The 19710-nt window shown below is 41.2% G+C and overlaps 2 protein-coding genes across 2 annotated transcripts in view; both read right to left on the reverse strand.

Moving 5' to 3' along the window:
- Positions 1 to 460: 460 nt before the first annotated feature.
- Positions 461 to 13902, reverse strand: rab11fip1a (RAB11 family interacting protein 1 (class I) a; the record flags this gene model as incomplete). Its single annotated transcript, XM_079222004.1, has 5 exons — positions 461 to 2201; positions 2771 to 2876; positions 6437 to 7295; positions 7419 to 7855; positions 13553 to 13902. 5 exons carry the CDS (start codon positions 13900 to 13902, stop codon positions 1998 to 2000), a joined length of 1956 nt encoding a protein of 651 aa, XP_079078130.1. The 3' UTR covers positions 461 to 1997.
- Positions 13903 to 15637: 1735 nt separating this feature from the next.
- Positions 15638 to 19710, reverse strand: part of adgra2 (adhesion G protein-coupled receptor A2) — a gene marked incomplete at its 5' end in the record, with an annotated part of 34653 nt that continues 30580 nt past the window's right edge. The window contains 6 exons of the mRNA XM_079222001.1: positions 15638 to 17731; positions 17882 to 17971; positions 18678 to 18826; positions 18911 to 19034; positions 19123 to 19250; positions 19337 to 19545. Of these exons, the coding sequence (XP_079078127.1) occupies positions 16324 to 17731; positions 17882 to 17971; positions 18678 to 18826; positions 18911 to 19034; positions 19123 to 19250; positions 19337 to 19545 (2108 nt within the window). The 3' untranslated portion in view covers positions 15638 to 16323. The remainder of the gene's footprint in view (positions 17732 to 17881; positions 17972 to 18677; positions 18827 to 18910; positions 19035 to 19122; positions 19251 to 19336; positions 19546 to 19710) is intronic.

Consider the following 19710-nt stretch of genomic DNA (forward strand, 5'->3'; position numbering starts at 1 on the left):
AACACACAGTACTGTAGTTGTATTTCCATTTTTGACATCACTCTGCCCCAATTCTTTTTTGTGTAGATTTTTGTGTAAGTTTTGAAAAAATAAAATAATTCTTGATACATTTTAAAATGTATCATACATTGTTGTTTTAATCAAAGTGAAAAAAAAGAATTGAACCGTCTACAAGCTCTCTTGGCCTGAAGCAATCATTGTGCACAATAAAACATCCTATGTTTCCATGGCAATATTTGATTATTATACTTGGTGGTGTTGGACCATATTATATTTCATGTGCGAGCCACTGGTTTGCGTACTTGATATAAAAATAGTAAAAAACTGCAGTTGTATCAGCAATATGTAGCTTGTTTGAGTGCTTATAAAATAAATATATTAAATTATGTAATGTATGCAAGTTGTATTTCTTTCCAATTGTACATACAATAATTTTAAGTAATCACAGATACAAAGAATGTGTTGACATAATTAGTGTCTTTATTTAAAATAAAACCACATTTGCGCGATACATCAGGCTGCACATTCTGCACATTCTTTGAGCTCCCACTCCGGTACAAGAAGAGAGGTAGCCAACAACTGTCCATCCAAACACACAACTCATGAACACGTTTTGAAGGCACAGGTCTGTACATTCTCAAGATTAATATTGCTATATTTGCTGCCAAAAGATAAAATAATATAGTCATATAAAGGCATAGATGTTCATGTGTAGTTCAAATACGAAGACAAGGCTGGTTGGTTATTACTGATACTGAGTCAATTACTGTCTCTGATTATTTGTTTTGGATTATCTCTTGATTTTCACTGAACAAATACAACACAAAGACCACAGTGATCAAAATCTCACATTATTATTAGAAGAGTTTGATTCTGCATGATTACTTGCATAATATTTTAAACAATGTGCACAGGCTTCATAACAATCACATGAACAAAAAAAAACTATATATCTGCTGCCGTGCAATTCAACCTGTGCACAACACATAGCAGCTGGTTGCTTTTATTCATTGCTGTTTTTCTAAAATAACACCTCTTTGAAGCAGAAATAGGCACATTATATTTTTAAGGACTGGATGACCAGCTGACATTCGTCTGTGGTGAGTTAAAGGTTGCAAGAATGTTTTTAAATGATAGAGAATAAAAAAAATACATGCAAGTCAAAAGGTCCAACCAAGGAAACACTGAATAAGATTTCAGTGGTAAAAGTCAATGTGCCCTTGTTATACAAACAATCCTAAACTTGAATTTGGATGGTTCAAGGTTATGTACATCATCATTTATTGCAGAGACAAACGTTACACAAAGCCCGGTGTAAAGAGTTAAAAAGGCCAGATAATAATCTTTGCAAAAAAAGAAAATATTTACATTATTAGTATTGCAAATAATTATATTGTTAAATAGATTTTCCATGTAACAATTATTTTTAAAGTAAATCCCAGTACCACAGTGTAAAAACTAATACATTCATTTGCTCGTATAAAGATGTTTTACTTGCTTGTTATTAAAGATGCACCGATACCAATATCGGTCTGATACGGACAGTGGGCCAATCTGCTATCGAGTACCATTATTTTTTATAAATAACAATTCACTATATTTATATCTATGCATTAATGTGTTGCATTTTGTAACAAATACATAACAAAGTTAGGAAAGCCATGTTTAAGTCAAGCCTGATGTTGCCTTACATAAACGAATGATCCCCATCACTTCCTCACAGTGAGGCATAACACTGGTATCTGATTGGTACTCGCTATTGTGCGATACCCAAAGCCCAGGTATCGGTACTGAAAAAGTTGGATCTGTGCTTCCCAGCTAGTTATTAAGTGTTAATAAAGTTTCCAGCATTCTCAAACAAATGTGACTGAAACTAAGAAAGTGCATATGCTCTAAGACGAGATTGCGTCGCTCAGCACACAGTGACAACAGTACAAACACACAGCAAACATAACTGGAACCTTAAGTGGAACTCTGGTCTGCCAGCAGCCGTTACCTTACCCTAGTTTGCCAGAGTTAAGAGAGTGCAGAATGCCGGGCTGCTCATCTATGACGCGTACCAGCAGGTTGTCGATGTACTCCTCGAGCTCCACGATCTGAGAGTCCTTCTTGGACAGGTCGGCTTGCTGCCTCACCACCAGCGTGATCAACTCCTCCTGTGTCAGCTCAGTGAAAGGGCCACTATCCACCGAGTTAGCCACCTGAAGGGAATGAGGAAAAGTGAGTTCAGGACAAGCATTCTAATGAAAACATATTGATCGATTTAATACATATTTAACTGTGAAAACAAATATAACATAACAATTGACAAATATAATTCATATCTCCTGATCTGCTTACATGGTCAAAGCTTTAAGCCATAATTTGAGGCCTTCCTTACTAGATTGAGTTTGGCTTGTTTTTTGACAACCAAGCCAAACTTCCATTGCCGAGTGGAAAAGGCAAGAGGATCTTGTGGTAAGAATTCATTTTTTTCAAATTTCCCCAGTCAAGAATTAACCTTCCAGGTCAATATCTAACAATATTTTCAGAATCGACTGCCCCAATATTTCAGCAGAGAAAAAAAAAGTTGAAGCTGCTTGTAATTTTTGTTTATGAAGTGAGTGTCATGAATCATTTCCGAGTATTAACCCAAAAAAGGTTGACTCGTAATGCAGATTATGTTATAGTGTGAAATGAGAGTTTATTTATTGTGTGTCAGAATTTCTACCGTCAACAAGTCTGGGGATTTGTTGGTCCCAGTTTGTCATAAATGTCAACTAAACGGTACCTGAACCCTCGCTGGTGGTGTGCTCTTACGGCCCTTTATCTCTTTGACAGCAGTGGTGCTGATTGGTTGCTGGCTCTCTGAGCTCATGGGCTTCACAGGATGAGGCCTGTAAATAAAAGCACATACATTATTGTAACACCCTTTAAAAAGGATTACTGCAAGTAAGTACAACAGTATGCACAGTAACTTCACAGATTTTTTTTTTTTACATTTCATTTCCCACATCATTCCATTTTGATCCGAGTTTAATATTCAGAATAAAACTCAAATGAAAAAAGTTGCCTTGAAACCACAAGCTTTTAAAATAGTCTCACCCAAGGCAAATCCCAACACCATATCTGCTTCCCCATCCAACAGCAGAAAGCCAGAGGCCATATGCAAAGTCTAGATAAACAGTCCACAAATGCATTCAAATGCCTGTTCAATCTCACCTGCGTGGAGTTAAGGCTAGCCCACCTCCATTGCTATTCTGAGCACTGACAGGCTGAACATCAGAGGGTGAGACCCACGCCTGCAAAGATGCCTTTCCCCCAGACAACCCTCCTGCCGGAAATGCTGGTTCCACTTCCTCCACAACCACCTTGAGGGGTTCCAAGGAAGTCAATGTAGAGCTAAAAGGTTGAGCTCCAAATTGATCTTCGCTTCCATAAAATGTATTTTGTGTTCTCACATCATCTGAAGGCTTTGGTTTGACAGACCCATTCCTGACACTTCTTGCGGAGGGGACTTGATTAGCTGTGGTTACAGTCGTTTCTTCTTTATATACGGGCTCTTGTTGAGACCTGGAAGTTTTATTATCCAAGTGAGTTGTGGACAGAATACTTTTTTTTGGTCTTTGTGAATTCCCTCCTTGGAAAACAGGACTGACCTGATGTGAATCTTCATCTTTTTTCAAGTACTCATTGTGTTTGTTGGAATCGCTGCCATCAAAATCAGCAAATACATCTGTCTGTTTCTCTTGATTAAAAATTTGATCTAGATCGCCTAGGGTCATTCCACGATCTTCAACTTTCTGCTCATTTTGTACACTGCCAGTAGAAAAGGAATCTACTTCTTGGTTTGGCTTCAGCTGTGCCAACGGGTCTTTGGAGAGAAGCTCAGCACTGGGGTATGGGTCAAGCTCTGCCTGCCTGCCTCTTATGACCGTGCTGCTCATACCTGAACTAGGTAATGTTGGGATGGTAATGTTCATATATTTGTCTGAGACCACTGCAGAGTCTTCTTGCTGTACCGTCTCACTGCCACTAGTCCTCTGTCTGGGTTTGGCTCTGGGTGCCTCTATATTTACAGGGTCTTGCACTTTCCTTTCATCATCTGGTGTTGTTGTTTCCAAGTCCCTTTGGCTAGCTGATCTGGTTGTATGTGTTGCTCCAGGTGATGGGCGTGACACCCTACTTGCAGTAAACCTGGAAAACTCAGAGAGACTTTCTCTTCTTGTGCTTACAGGTTCTGAGACTGCGGGCAGATTAGGCCTCATGAGAGATTGGCTGACAGTCTTCTGCCTCTGTGTTTGACTGGAATCTGCTAGTGATCGAGGTTCTGTAGGCGCTAGTGATTTAGGGGGAGCTGGAGAATGTGTTTGGTAATGCTTCACAGGACTCTCCTGTGGGAGTGAAAACATGAGTTCATTCTCCTCTGGGCCATCCACACTCACCTCTGCAAAGTCCCTGTGTTTCTGATTGACCTCAGCGATTATATGGTCCCATCGGGTTTGCCCTTGCACTCCGTGTCTCTTATGAGGAAATAGGGTGTCATAATCAGGAAGTGGTAGAGACATTTTTCTGCCTGGTTCTGAGTCATCTTTCTCTACATATCCAGGGTTAGTGATCTCTCTGACAGGAGACATATTTTCTCCAGTTTGGGCCCCATGTGGACTGTACAAGGAGGACACGGGGGCTCTTCTTTTCTTCTCCGCCATGAGTGAAGATTCCAGAAATCCTGTGGACAAATCCTCTCTGCTGCCACGAGGAGAACCAGACGGGCTTTGACTTATGTGTGATGGAGCCAGGGATGAGTGGAGACTAGAGAAGGTATCAGGGGAGTCAAACAGGACACTAGAGAGGGTGGATTCAGAGGTGGCTGGGGAAGGACACAGCTGACTGGGGGTTTGGCACTCAGCAGGTTCAGACTCCAAAGATTGAGTATATCTGCCAAGAAGTGAAAACAAGGCCTACAGGTCAGTGTGACCATCACATTATCCAAAGTTATTTCCACCAATGTACAACCCATCACCAATTTGACTAGCATCTCGCATAGCAATAAAAACTATTAAATTTAAATTCCAATCTATAACCACACATAATTTAGACAATTCAATATTTAGTCTCAACTACTTTCCTAAACATTTTTTATAAAATGGTCCATTGTTCAATCTAAATGGCCAACCTACAGACAGAACTTCTAATAGTCACGTGTCTTTGCGATCCGGTTTTTCTTTCTATCTGTGACGTGCTCACATTGAGACATGTTTTGACTGGCCAATATGAAAAGACTACAATGCTTTAATACTAAGTATTCCAACATGTAACAAAATATCGCAAATAAACAACACAAGCAACTTGAAAGGCCTAAGGCTATCTGCCATTTAGCGAACATTTGATAAAACAAGGACTAGGGTTACATCAATGACAATAGCAAGAACAAGCCCCTTACCATTATGACCCAAGAATAAAAGATCCAGTCCACAAAAAACTATAAAGAAAATCTAATTTCCAATCACCGCAGACGTCTACAAGGAAAGTAACACTGCGGGTGAGTCAATCCTTATGAGCTCTGGGAAGTCTACAACCTGTTCCACAAAAACCTGACAAACAAAAGCCACACCCAGATTCTCATCTGCACTAAGACCAACTGGTCAAACTGGTCCATCAACCGTTAGACGGCATTCAGAGTTTTGGTCATTCAAGACAGTCACAATGTTGAGTCTACACACACAACCCGGAAACTTGTGGAATTCCCAAGTTTAAGTGTTAGAATGGTGTAAAGTGAAAAGTGTGTTGGTTTTCTTAAACAACATTTCTTATTGACATGTGCCTCTTACGCGAGCATGGATAACAAAAGACAAGAAAAATGCGTTTTTGTATCGTTATTGACCCGATTACACATGCTGCTTTTGCTATTTATGATTGTGACGGTGAATAAAGAGGAACAGTGCTGTTCCTCAACTTTTTTTATCTTCTGCATCGATCGTCAGGTGATGTGGTGGTTCACTCTTGCACTGATATCTTTAGTTTATATCTTTTTTAAACTTTGCTGCTGAATCAGTTTGACAACTTGGACACATCATTCAAAACATATATTGTAAACCCTTCTGTCTGCTTCTCTCTGAAACAGCTTTTTAAAATGTATTCAGGGAGTGCATGCAGTAAGTGACAGTACGAGCCCTATGGTAGCTAAGAGCGTGAAGGAGGGAGCAGGGGGTGGGGCTTGGAAAAGGGACTGTTAATATTAAGCCTTTTTTGGTTACATAAAATGCACATACCAACAAAAAGACCATAGTATGTGCAGTTGCACTTGCCTATTGATGGTAGTGATCTAATTCCAGTCATGCAAGTGAAAGAATAGTGTCCCTACAAGCAACCAACAGCAACCCCCAGTGTCGTAACAATGGCATAACAGTTACCTTTATTACAAACCATTAGTGCAGAGTAACTAAAGAAGGCCTACCTGGGTTTGACTGCAGACACTTTAGCAGTACGGTTGAGGAAAACCATGGCAGAGGAGGTTTGTGGGTTGCCGCCGGATTTCTGGAGATCCGCTGGTCTTTCATCGTCAGTGCCAATATCAATGACCTCAAACGGATTGGTGTAGGTTTGGGAGATCGGTTTATCAGGCTCTCCTGAATTGCTGAAAGCAGCTGTTATGGGTAGCTCCTCTTTCTTCTCCTCCTTCTTTCTGATCATTCCAAATAGAGACGAGAGACGGTCGCTCATGGAGGCCTCCTCCTGTTGTTTCAGCTCGTCAGATCTGCGTCGCTCCTCCTCGAGCTTCTGGTATTCTGCCGCTTCCTCTTGCTTTCTCCTTTCTTCCTCCTCCTCCTCTCTCCGTTTCTTCCTCCTCATCTCCTCTTCAAGGAAGTGCCTGTGTTCCTCTTCCTCCTGCAGCCTCTTGGACTCTACCCTGTACTTCTCCTCTTCCTCCAATCGCTTGGCCTCTGCTGTGTGCCTGTCTTCTGTCTGCCTTCTCTCCTCCTCCTCTTGATGGCGCTGTTGCTCCAGTATTGCCTTATCTGTAGAGTCATACTTGAAGGAGGGAACAGGTACACTTATAAAGGAATCGACAGAGACTTCTGAGGTGTGTTTGCGGATGTCCTCCACAGATCCTTGGCCTGAGCTGTTCAGACTGAGAGTAGATCCACTGTGGGGATCCGTCTCCTCTGCGTACACATGGCTGCCATTGATGCACAGGTTGTTCAGGTCACTGTTGCTCTGCTTGGAGCGACCCAGAAGGGAGAAAGGACCCTGAGAGTGCTTGCTGTCAGAGCTGCCTGTTCGCTTGTGTCCCAGGAATTTGAATTTCTTTTTAACTGTGGGAGGAGAGACAAGGAAGCATGATGTCATTGTTGACATGCAAAACATCACTATTTAACTTGCACTGTGCTGCACAGGTAAGACAGAACTGTCAACATAGTACAGAAAGATTAAGTTACCATCAGGAGAATCCACATTGAGGCCAGATGAGCGGCTGCCACTGAGAGATGAATTCTTCTCTGGAAGAGTCCCCAGTGTAGACATGGACTGTGAGATGTTACGCTGCAAGTTTGATTTGGGAGCAAAGAGGCTTTTGAGTTTAGATTTCTTTTTCACTCCTTCGGACTGATTGAGGGACTGTGTGTCAACCTCTCCCTCGCTGTCTGTGAGGACCTTACTGACAGAAGGAACAATAGCTGACGCAGAGTCAGAGAAGCCATCCTTTTTCTTCCCACGGACTTTGTCCTTCAGCTTGGAGATGCGGGAGCGCGGTTTGTCCTGCATAGAAAGGTCTAACATGCTAGCTGACATGTTGTTTCTCACAAATTGGATATCTAGCAGCAACTCGCCTCGCGCTTTGTCCTCTTTTCCATGCTTGTCCACCAGCTTGAACCAACTGCAAATGACAGAAAGAATGAATCAGATCATTGGTAATTCAGGAGAACATATACGTTTTTTACATTTTAAATGTTATAAATATCTTGTTGCTATCTAGACCATGCTATCTAGTTGTAAACTTGAACATTCCAAATGTGTCCCAAGTTATTTCCTGTTGCACTGTATGTGAATGACATACAAATTATCCCGTCATTTAGCCTCACATTCAACATTTTCTCATGTCAAAATGGGGATACATATGTCCATTTCAGACAATGAGACACATCACAGCATTCGGATCAAGATGAATAGTTCATGGTTCTAAAAACTGTATGAAACAAGTTGATTTGTACAGGAACTAGTTACAAATGAAACGGTGGTGAAGAACTGTTTCTGATGCAGGTTTTCATTATGTAAAGTGAAACTTCTAATTAATAGTTTGTTTGAACAATGAATGGATAAATGGTGAAACAATGTCAATAAACTTAAGTGGCAACCATTCTGATAACTATTTAATCGTCCAGGTCATTTATCAAGCAAACATATGTTTGACTGCGCTACAGTATATCATTGTAATTTAAATATCTTTGGGTATTGCTCTGTTGGTTGGACAAAAGAAGCAATTAGAAGAAGGCGCTGTGACCTTTGGAAACTTTCACAATTTTATGTAATTCCATAAACTAAACAATTTATCGATTAATCAAAAACAAATATTGACTGATGTCCGAGTCTCATGTTCAACTGCCATGTGCTCTTTTACACATTTGATTTTGGGTTGGCCCTAAAGAACTGCCATGTAAACAATACATATAGGCTCACTTGACCCTTGTGATAATACCCCCCCAAAAAATAATTTTCCTTAATTTATAGGACATACAAAATGTCCATTATTGTTTTTATTGTATTACTTCCATTACCCTTCAAAAAACGTTACCTTCTAACTATTATTACCATTCAAAGTTGTTACCTTCTAATAGCCTATTTTTAAAGGGTTGATTTCCAGAATTATGGAAAAAAAAAAACTCACAATCTTACCAAACTTTATGCTATGTAATTAACACGGATACAATTTATGAAATATAAGAAAGCTAAAATATCCCTAGTGAGGCACATGGGTTTGAAAAAATATAGGATTAAAGTTGAAGAATCTAAAAACAACATACTGTAAATAATGTACTGGTTTTTAATAGTTAAACTTAAACTGTGTGTCTTATTAGACATATATGTGTCATTAATGTGTGTACAGCTTGTTCCAGTTCCTGTTGGGAGCAACATGCCAATCACAGATAAAGCTGTAATTAAAAACATTTAATCCCTAATTAAATTAAATACATCACAATTACAGCGTTGTTCAGGCTCACCTATGTCCTCTCTGTTGCACAGGATCAGCACTCATTGCGGATAAGGGAAAGGAGTGTTCTAGAGAACTGGTTCTCAAACCATGCAATTAGTGCCATTACATATGGACACTTCATGGTTGTACAAATGAAGCCTTGCCCTTGCTATTATTAGGTGTACTGATAGTGTAGAAGAGGTGCCCATTATAACAAGCCTTTTCATTTTAAACTCTGCTCCACAGCAGAACCATCCAACTGTGTGTCACTTACAGATTTTTACAATTAATAACAAATATCTGTAGACTAGTTCACTTTTTGAAAACAAGTTCAAACTCTTTACTGACTTACTACAATTAATCTAATATCCAGAATGCGCTGATGCAAGCCAAACACATTAACAACAGGCAGCAATATGTATTACTACTGTCCTTTGGCTTAAACTAAGATTTTACTGCAACATTTTCAAAAAGTCACTTCTTTAATACATGGATTGTGCTACCTTATAGTACGTCACAAAAACTAATCAGAATTGCAGCAACATGTTTCAGTCAGCTTTATTTCTTTTGTATAGAGTAATTCCAAGTGCACACAATAAAACTAAAGTAATTCCAGTAATGTAATAAACTGTACACTAATATACATATTTGTATAGGATAGCTAAGGAGAAATACACTTGAGCCAATCCCCTCCCCCTGTCTTCTGCATTTGGTCACAAGTTCTCATCCACATCACCTCTCCTTTGCACTGCCGATCCATCCCTGACAATCGTCTGCAGATATCATCATTCACTCATCTGATCACTAGGCTGGTGGTCATAAACGTCCCACCTCCATGAAGGAATGGAGAGTATGGACTGTAAACCACAGTCTGTGACTGGAAAATAATTATGAAGCATCACAAGGTCCCATATAATTTACAATTCTGGTTTCTACCTCACTTGCCCCGTGTCCTTACCTGGCCCGCATAGAGGTATTCAAGGAATTCAAATAAATGGCCCAATTATGAGTTTATGCATTTACATTTTGTATTTCTTAGATTTAGCAGAATATAGCAAATCACAGTCTAATATGTGGTAATATTGTGTTACTTTAGGTTTTGAATAGTATGCAAACATGTGCAAAATGGACAGTAAATACACAGCGATGTGTGTGGTGGTTGAATTACAGTGAGAAAACAGTCATTAAACTCATTTTTGAAAAGAAAAAAAGCAGACATCCAGACATAATCTTCAGTCAGGAAACAAGCATGGGAGTGAACCAACAAGCCTCAAACACACAAGGAGGTGCTGTGCAGTACGTGATGTATTGAAAGTCACACGCAGCCTAATTCAAACATTTCTCATTTCCCACCCGAAACCAAAGCATGCCAAGTCAAACAATCGCTCACTAGTTCTCACCACAAGGACAGAGAGAGAGATCACGCCTCGTCAGGCCAATCAAGGTGCTATTCTTGTCTTGCCTACGTATATTACAGCAGGAAAGGCAACATAGCTGGCTGTATAGAGACAATGCATCGTTACACTTATTAACAGAGGGTCAGGGTGGACATGTTCTGTTTGCTTAGAAATACAGAGCCATACCCGATACACGTTCTACCCAGTCCTGCTGGACAGGTTCCTCAGTTAATAGAGCACTTCTCTTTTCATGTTTAATAATTAACAAGAGAGACTGTATGTATCCTAAGTGGACACCAGAGTGGATTCAGCATATGCAATAAAGTAGTGTCAATATTGTAAAATATACATTCCCCGAAATATCTGTTTAACACTCACTGACACCTCACACAAACAGTTAATTGCATTTCAAAGGTTTTCAAGGATCGAGTAATAACATAACATCTTAAAAAAAACATCTAGACACTACAGGAAAACATTTAAGATCATTTTGTTTGGATTCTCTAAGGTTAATCTCATGTTTGGTGGATAAAAAAAAATAAAAAAATAATCAGGATGAGAGATCTTTTTTGTTCCACGGCTCTGCTGTTTGTTTACAAAATAAATATTGTGGCTCAGGTATCAGGTGAACAGAAATCATAACCTGACCCTTCTGCAACAATTATCCAATATGTAACTCAATATATAGAAAGATAATTAATCTGCAACTATTTTGATAATGGATCAATTGTTTTAATCTTTTAAGCAAAAACACATTCACTGGTATAAGTATAAGGCTCCAAATTGTAAGAATGTGTTGCTTTTTGTTAAGTAATTGTAAACTGAATATATTTGGGTTTTGGACCATGTGTTGGATGAAGTAAGTGATTTGAAGATATCAATTTGAGCAAAACATTTTTTTTAACTGAAATTCTATCGACCATACAAATGATAGAGTGATCGAATATATAAGCCCTCGATTGATCAATATTGTAATTAATAGTTAGCTGCAGTCATAAAAACAATATGTTGCTGGTGTTAACTGTTAAACTTCTTCACAACAAACCTGAATTTAGTACTCTGTCTTAATGTCTGATGATTTGTGAAAATAAATGACTCCTTTTCTTATACAAACTCAAATATACGGCATTCTATAACCTATTTTCTTCTCGAATACACTGTATTGTGTTAGAGGCAACAGCAACGCTCCCTTTCAGTAGGATAACAAAGTCCTCGATGTCACACCCTTTATTAGCAGGACAGGCAAGCAGGATAGTAATCCAACACCACACACTTCAAGGCGAAAACAGCAGCAACAACATCCAATACCCTGCATATTGGATCCTAAAAGAAACAGAGGGATTGAGCCAAGCAGGGAAAGTGAAGGACTTCAGACATGGACAGGAAAGCTCATGGAATGAACTTTGCCAATAAAGTGTCTTGAATTTACTGAGCAAACACAAGATAACGTTTCAGATATGACGGTACAATAACCAAGAGAATGAGGTCATACTAGCGCTGTATCAAAGCAGACTAGAGTGATAACTGGGAACTAACAACCTCACTCAGTCTTTACAACAGATCACATTTGGAAGTCAGAGTCTACATTAAGCCATGTCTATCTATAAAAATACTCTTACATAATAGGGTGTGTACATCCAAATTCAACAACAATGAAATGTTTTATTTTGATCCCTGTCACACCCATACTACGTCATACCACATGTCATCATGCGACATATGTGGGTGGGTGTGAGCCGACAAATTTGTTAGTTAGTAGAGCTAAGTATCCCTGAGGAATGTACAAGGTTAACAAGAGCAATGTCAGATGCCAGCTGGCAGTTATAAAATTGGCTTCAGACCAATTAATGAAGTAAAACAGATTTGTGTTGATTCAACGGAGAGGAAAGTGCTGAGATTAAAATAATCTTGGAATGTTTTCCCACAATCTCCATAGTTTCCGTTTTTCTTTTAAGACACTGATAAGAGGAAGAAGGGGAGGGAGGTTCCATCACATTCTTAACGTTTCAAGGTTTATTGTGTTTTTCGTGACTTGTTTAAGTGTTCTGTATTTTAAGTAAAAGGCCTCATCAAAAGACTGCAGCATTACTTGTGTATAACATTAGACTTGGCTTGATTAGATGAAAAAATGTCTGATGTTCAATTTAAACTCAAAGTTCAGTTTATGCTTACATGCAATTCAAGCAATGCTCCTATATGATTGACTAATTATCAAATGCAAAGATATATTGTCTGTCTCAAATAATAAATACATAAAGACAAAATTGCGCCCCTGCTTGCTATGAAGAATTTATTGTGTTTAATATGTTGGATTACCGTCACTATACAAATTATGATCAAGAAGGTATTAGCCACAACAGCTACGTTAAAGTTTTATAAAGATTAAACTTAAGGGTTGAAAGGATTTAGATAATCCAACATTTGAAATATCTATTTGCTAAATCATTCACAATAAAACACGGAGGCAGGTTTAGCAGTAGTTGTTTTGAGCGGTCCTGCTTCTTCCCAGTCTGCTCTGCAATAACCCAAAACATGCTCCAATGAAGGCTACATTATCCATCTTGAAATTCAAAATTCAAAATCAATAAAAACCCCGGGATACGGTGGGGTCAGGGACCAATTTACAGTTTGTTTAGCCACCTATTACATGTTAGATTGCAGTTTAACTTTGCGTTAAGTTGTATGATGTAAAGTTATACATTTTAGTAAGTGGAATATCTTGGTTGTGTACATTCTGTGGTGATGCTGCACTGTAAATAAACTAGAATTAAGGTTGCTGGAAAAAAATACGAAAGAAAAAAACCTGCTTTGTTTGCCTGAACTAGTGGATACCTTTCTGTAAATCATAACAACTACAAACAATAAAGGGAGGTCACCTAATACGACATGAGTTGTCAGGCTTTTGTGGAACAGTTTTAAGAAACATTCTTCAGCGTTATGGAGGGAGCTTGAAACAGGTGAGGCCCACACATCAGTAGTCACTTACTCTGTCTTTTTGCGAGGGGTGTTATCGTGCAGATCCAGTAAGTTCACCACAGCTTGACCCAGAAACTTGTCGAGCCCCACCTGAGCCCGGTGCATCGCGGTGACGTACAGCGTGCAGCGGTCCCCGTTGCCCGGGTGGAAGAGCGGCAGGTCGAACGACGCCTCTTCTTTCCACACGGGATCGACACTTTTCTCAGAGACGGAGGTAGAAAACTTGTCTTTGGCCACCTGCATGGTGGCGTAGGCGTCGTTGGTGCCATGTTTCCCCTTGGCACGCAGGTTCCGACCCTGATGGACTGTTACCTGGACACTCGTAGGGAACCACTGCTGGCTCTGGTCGGCCAGAGGCATCTCCGAAGCCCGTTAAGCTTGACCAAAAGTTAATCTAAATTGTCTTATTAAAGAGCTAACTACGCTAAGCCGGGCTGTTGGCTAACCTTCTGCTGAACTCTTGTCTACCTTCGCCGTCCTCCGCAGCTGTAGGTTTAGGTTACCGAGCTGGACTTCAGGAAGCTCAAGTTGAAGTCGTAATACTCTTCGTAACGCTGTATCTAATATTCACATAACACCTGAATTGAGTTAACAATGAGTTAACCAGTTTACGGCGAGCACCGACCAACCAGGAAACCACTGCGGTGACGGCTAATATCTTTGGAAGGCTTTCATAAAAACTGTTTTGCCTCCGCAGTGTAAAACACTTCACTTCCCTGATGTTAGGAGGTCCCGCCCATACTCTGCATTGTGCCGCTTGATTGGCTAATATTTCAGTCCGTTTATTTTAAAGTCCGCCGGTGATTGGGCGGTGAAGGAGGAGGTCGTTGAGACGTCGCAGGCCGTTAAATAGGCCACTGATCAGGAATCAGTTTGTTCTCGCAAAAGTAAGAGAAGACTTTAAAAGCACGACAATTGACACTTAATTGAGTTCAGTGATACTAATACAGCACTTAAAGGATAGAGGATGTCCAGACAAATTCTTTGTATCACTTTATTTGGGGTCTACAATTGTAAGGCATGGAAAGCCAGATTTTAAAACTATATTCTAGGAAATTAAATAACAATAGAAAATAAAAAGAAGGCCTATGGATAAAGTATAAAAATATGTTTTTTTCTTTTTTTATGAAGATGGTTGTTTTGGTTCACGAGAACTGGTAAGAGGATAGTGTTGTTTGCAGAAGCAGGGACAGTATGTTCAGGTTATGTCAGATGGCCTAAATGTGAGCCCATGAATGCGTTAAGTCATCCAGAACGAAACAGGATGAAATCACGTCATCTTTTGTCTCTCACCGACATCTTAGTATCCACATCTTGATCTATCCTCCGTCATGTGTAATATGAAAAAGTAGCCGACACTTCACAGACTCAATGTTCTAGTAGAATAACATTCAGTGTCAACAAGAAGTTCAATTCAAGTCCCTGTCACGAGGAATAGATGATCATTGAATGATCGTGAATACACCCTGATCAAAAAGCCTACACTGCACACAGAATATATGCTCAACAGACTGACAACACCTGATAGTAACAGCAAACAGCATTCTCTGGATTTCATGAAGACTTCCTCACAAAGAACAAAGGGGAAAAAAACTGTGACAATAAGCTGCATTTAGAAACACTATTTCCTGTTAATGTAATTTCCTGAATTGCAAGTGTATCGAACTGACCAATAAGCAGAAGTACGGCCTAGGCATTTGTAAGTCTACTCAAATATGAAGGCTGTATTCTGATATACTTCATTCAAAAAGCTTATGATCTGCATGCTGTGATATTTTTTGGTAAGGCCTCTGATGCGTGAAAGGTATTTTGTGGATTCTCATTGAGACATAGTTATACCTCTGCATAAATAATAGTGTGATGGATTACTGTTGTGGCAGTATGGGTTGGACACATTTGTCATTGAAAAACCTGTGACAGAGATTTGTCAAGGCTAACACATTTCAGATCCCTGACAATAACTGAAAAGTATCTCTGCCACCCAGGAGGGGGCAGTCATCCCTGCATTAGACCAGAAAATGACTTCTGCTGGAAAGGAAAATTGAATCAAGTGTTAGGTAAAAAAAAAAAAAGCCAATCATTTTTACCCCTGGTTTTTATTCCTTCTGAACGCATTAGTTAAGGGGAGCTGTGTCAGTGCTGATGGGAGCTTAGCAAAACAAAAACACTTTTAGCATATTTTCAAAAGTTGCGATAGTTTTTTTAATTCACTCAGAGATTCTGTACAGCCAGTCATGCAACTGCTCTTCTACTCTCTATGCGCACACACACACACACACACACACACACACACACACACACACACACACACACACACACACACACACACACACACACACACAATTACTTGAAGCAAACAAAAGGGTGAAAGGTTGTCCACAGATTAAATGCATATAGCTGTACTTTGGATCTGGATCATCTTGCACTCCCTTTCATGCTATAGTTGATATGCATATAAAAATCACAACTAAAACAGTAAAGCTTTCATTAGACATCCAGAATCAACATTTTATGCCAATTCCAGCGATATCTTGTAATTTGTGAAATTATTAAAAATAAATGAGTATCTTATGTTTGAAAATGACTGACTCATTTCTTTTTTTACCTTTTCACAACTCTTTTAACGCTACAGAGGAAAAAAGTACCAGTTTAGGGTCCTGGATACCTTAATGATTTTATATCTTAAATTATATCATTATTATAATCAAGAGACCATTAAAACGTAACCCAATCATTTTAGTCCATTAAGGCCATGCATAGAAGTTCACATATAAGTATAGGTTACACTGTGGTTTCACTTTTCCACAAACCACTCTTCATTCCAACGGAGCACTGAGATTGGTCTGTACCACTCATATCCTGTTCCAGCTCGAGCACAGACTTTTTGAGGTTACCATTTGGGGCAGCGGCCCCAGGCACAGTGGTGGTGACACTGTTCAATGGGTAGGAGCAGCGCTTAGTGTCTCGCTCCAATTTCAAATTGTCTCTGCTGGCGCATCGTCTCTGAGCGCCGTGCATGGCCGCTCTGCTGGCCATAGAAGGCAGCAGGGGGAAGGGTTTGCGACTCCCACTGCTGCCCCCATCACTTCCCTCTGAGGGAGTGGTCGGCACTGACTGTCCAAGATGCTTCCCATTGGCAAGCGGGCTGGCCTGGTTCTCTGAAAGGCTATGGTGGATGCTGCCATTCTCACTCGTGGCCTGTTTGTGAACAACATGTGAAGAACTGAGGTGCTCTAAACCAGTGGGTCCTAAAGCTCCCAGGCTTCCCCCACCACCAGCAGTCCTTAGCGCTTTTAGACGATAGTGACCTCTGCCCTCACTCCGATGGTGATACTGGCTGCTTCCTTGTTTAGTTCTGCTAATCACTTTCCTTCTCTGAGGATGCACTGGGGCTGCAGAGTTAATGATGGGCAGAACATTGTTTGTTGGCTTGGTGGTGTTGTCGGTACTGGTGCTGGTGTGGTTGCCGGCAGGGGCACGTGAAGTGTTGTTTGGATTTTCTTGTGCCACCTGCAACAGGTTGGTGAGCTTGCAGGGCCCGGGGCCCACACTGCTGATTCCACTTGGCGTGGATGATGACCGCGCTGATGAGGAGTTATGAGAGTCACCTGGTGGATGGCAGTTGATGAAAAGTTGTGATCCCTGCTCAGAGGTCTGCACTCCACTCCCGGTCGTACAGGTGTGCGTGTATGTAGACATAGGACGTGAGCGGCGATAGCCTGGGCAACACGCCATCCATGAGGCCTGCACATCCAGTCGCCGAAAGCAGTGGTGCACCACCAGAAACACCCCTAGAACTGTGGCAGCCATCCCATAGAGACAGCTAAACAACAAGCTAGTGTTCCCTGTCAGCCACATTGCCATGGCTCCACAACACCACAGAACCACAAACAGGAAGTGGGTTGCCACCAGCACCAAGAACTGTGTCTTCAGTGAGTACTGGTCCTCCGGCACGACAACAGGGTTCATAGGTCCCACCGCTGAGTCTGTGGAGAGGAGGCTAGTGCTTCCGGCCAGTGCAGGCTGGCTTTCAGTCACAGGAGTGGACAGCGTGGTCCCTGTGCCTTCTTTGGCCACACGGTGCCTAAGGCGAAACACAGTGCACAGGAAATAAATCCAGGTCACCAACACCACCAGGCCAGCAGGAACAAAGAAAGACCCCAGACTGGGGCGCCACACCAGCCAGCAGCTGCAAGAGGCAGAAAAGGAGTCAGGAAGGTCAGTGCAAAACAAGGACACGTCTATGTTTGACATATCACACAGAATTATTCACTTCAGCACCAAAACAACACAAAGTCAAGGGCCAAATGGCTCAAGAAAAAAAAAGAGAAGTACTTACTAAAGGCTGTTGTCACCGTAGTTGTTGACATTGACAGCTGCAGTGATCCCACAAATGATAAGAGGAACTCCACCAGCTATCAAATAGAACCTTGAATAAGAGAGAAACACATATCAAACACAAGTTCCCAGCTGCAGTTTGAGAAATAAAGAGCAGTTCTTGTTTGGGCCACAAGATGCTATGTGACCTTTGGCTGCTACGATGTTTTTAAAGTGTGCATGTCTGTGTAACTTTTTCAGTTTTTATGTCTATCTGGTTGTCTATAATCTGAACAGAGCTATGTGATCCTTCACTCTCATAGTGGGCCGAGTGTTACAAGGGTCAGTATAGGCTCCAGAAGCCTGTGATTTATTGCAGCCTGATCCCATGTGACTGAGTGGGCAACAAAGGGGTAGCGGGAGGGTCAGCGAGGTCAGTGTATGATCGCAGCTTCAGGATCACAGGGGGAGGAGAAATAGAAGGGGATATTTGGAAAGACAGTGCACCCCCTGAATCATCCTGCTCAGATTTATGACGACCCCTCTGCTTCTGTTATGTTGGTTTCATACATTCCTCCCCTCCTCCACTCTGAGTTCATACAGGCTTATAGCTTTTTGTGCCTTACAGCAATACTCTCTTCTGTCCCTCAAAGGTTTCCTCAAAAACAGAGGGACTTTAGTTGTTGGGCACAATGACCCACTTTGATGGTGCACAGTTTGGGTGGCCATGCACAAGCACTCTTGCATCTGTCTAAAACATAAACCATATTGACAGCAAACAACAATCTCATAGTACAGGAAGTGGCTTGCTCACTGACCTGAGCATAGGCCGCTGAGTAGGTGGAGCAGGAGACTCTCCCTCCGGCTGCCGGGGTATTCTCCACAGAGCCTCTTTGTAAATGACCCGGGCACTGACTCCAATCCACAGCAGGGTCGACAGCGAGGAGTAGTGCAGGGCAATGCCCACCTGTCACATTTCACAGTCAGGTAAGACATCAAGCTTAAACACACCACTAGAAAAAATGAGGGGACTGTTAAATTCATCACTTACTGCTTGACAAACCACTGGGTAGCTGGTCAGGGTTATGCCTCCTGCGTAAATGGCTGTCGTCATGGCAATGTGGAAGCAGGTATTAAGTAACGTGTGCCAGCTTTTTCTTGATATGTGAATAGAACTGTAGGGGCGCAGAGAAAAATAATCAGGAAAAGAAGGAAATAACAAACAGCAGCATAAAGTCCGTTTCTGCACAAAAACTGCAGTACCTGTGGTGTAGTATGTGTGTGATGATGATGGTGAAGAGGCAAAGGAGCAGCACGGCAGTGCAGGCATAGACCACAGGGTGGAGCACCCTTGCAGAGATGGGTGTGGAGTTAGGGACATCAGGCACCTCCTAGAAAAAAAAAAATGAAAATGAAAGTCTGATTCAATCTTGTTGATCCAGGTTGAATGATACATTAAATAATCATGACTCCATACCTGCAGCACTGCATAGTTGCTAAGCAGAGAGCAGCGCATTGTGGAGGTGCTGCTGTCACTGTGGACCAGCTGACAGCCCTCCTGGCTCCAGCTTCCTTGTTTCTCCAGAGCCCTCAGGCTCCACTGGGCTGCCACAGCATCAGTACCAGGAGACAAGTGGCGCAGCGACACCCAGATGGGCTCTGAGTCGTTCCACCTGCTGCAGCCGTCTGTCACGGGAGGGAGGGATATCAGTCATTATTATATTGCTTGATGAATTTCTACAATTCTAAGAATAACTCTCAACATCCCTCAGAGACTGTGAATAACTGTGCTTTTCATTAGTATGTGCAAAGAGCTAAAATGATAGCAAAGACTGTCAAAGTCAATAGATT

This window comes from Taurulus bubalis, assembly GCF_910589615.1.
Source record: "Taurulus bubalis genome assembly, chromosome: 8".
NCBI lineage: Eukaryota > Metazoa > Chordata > Actinopteri > Perciformes > Cottidae > Taurulus > Taurulus bubalis.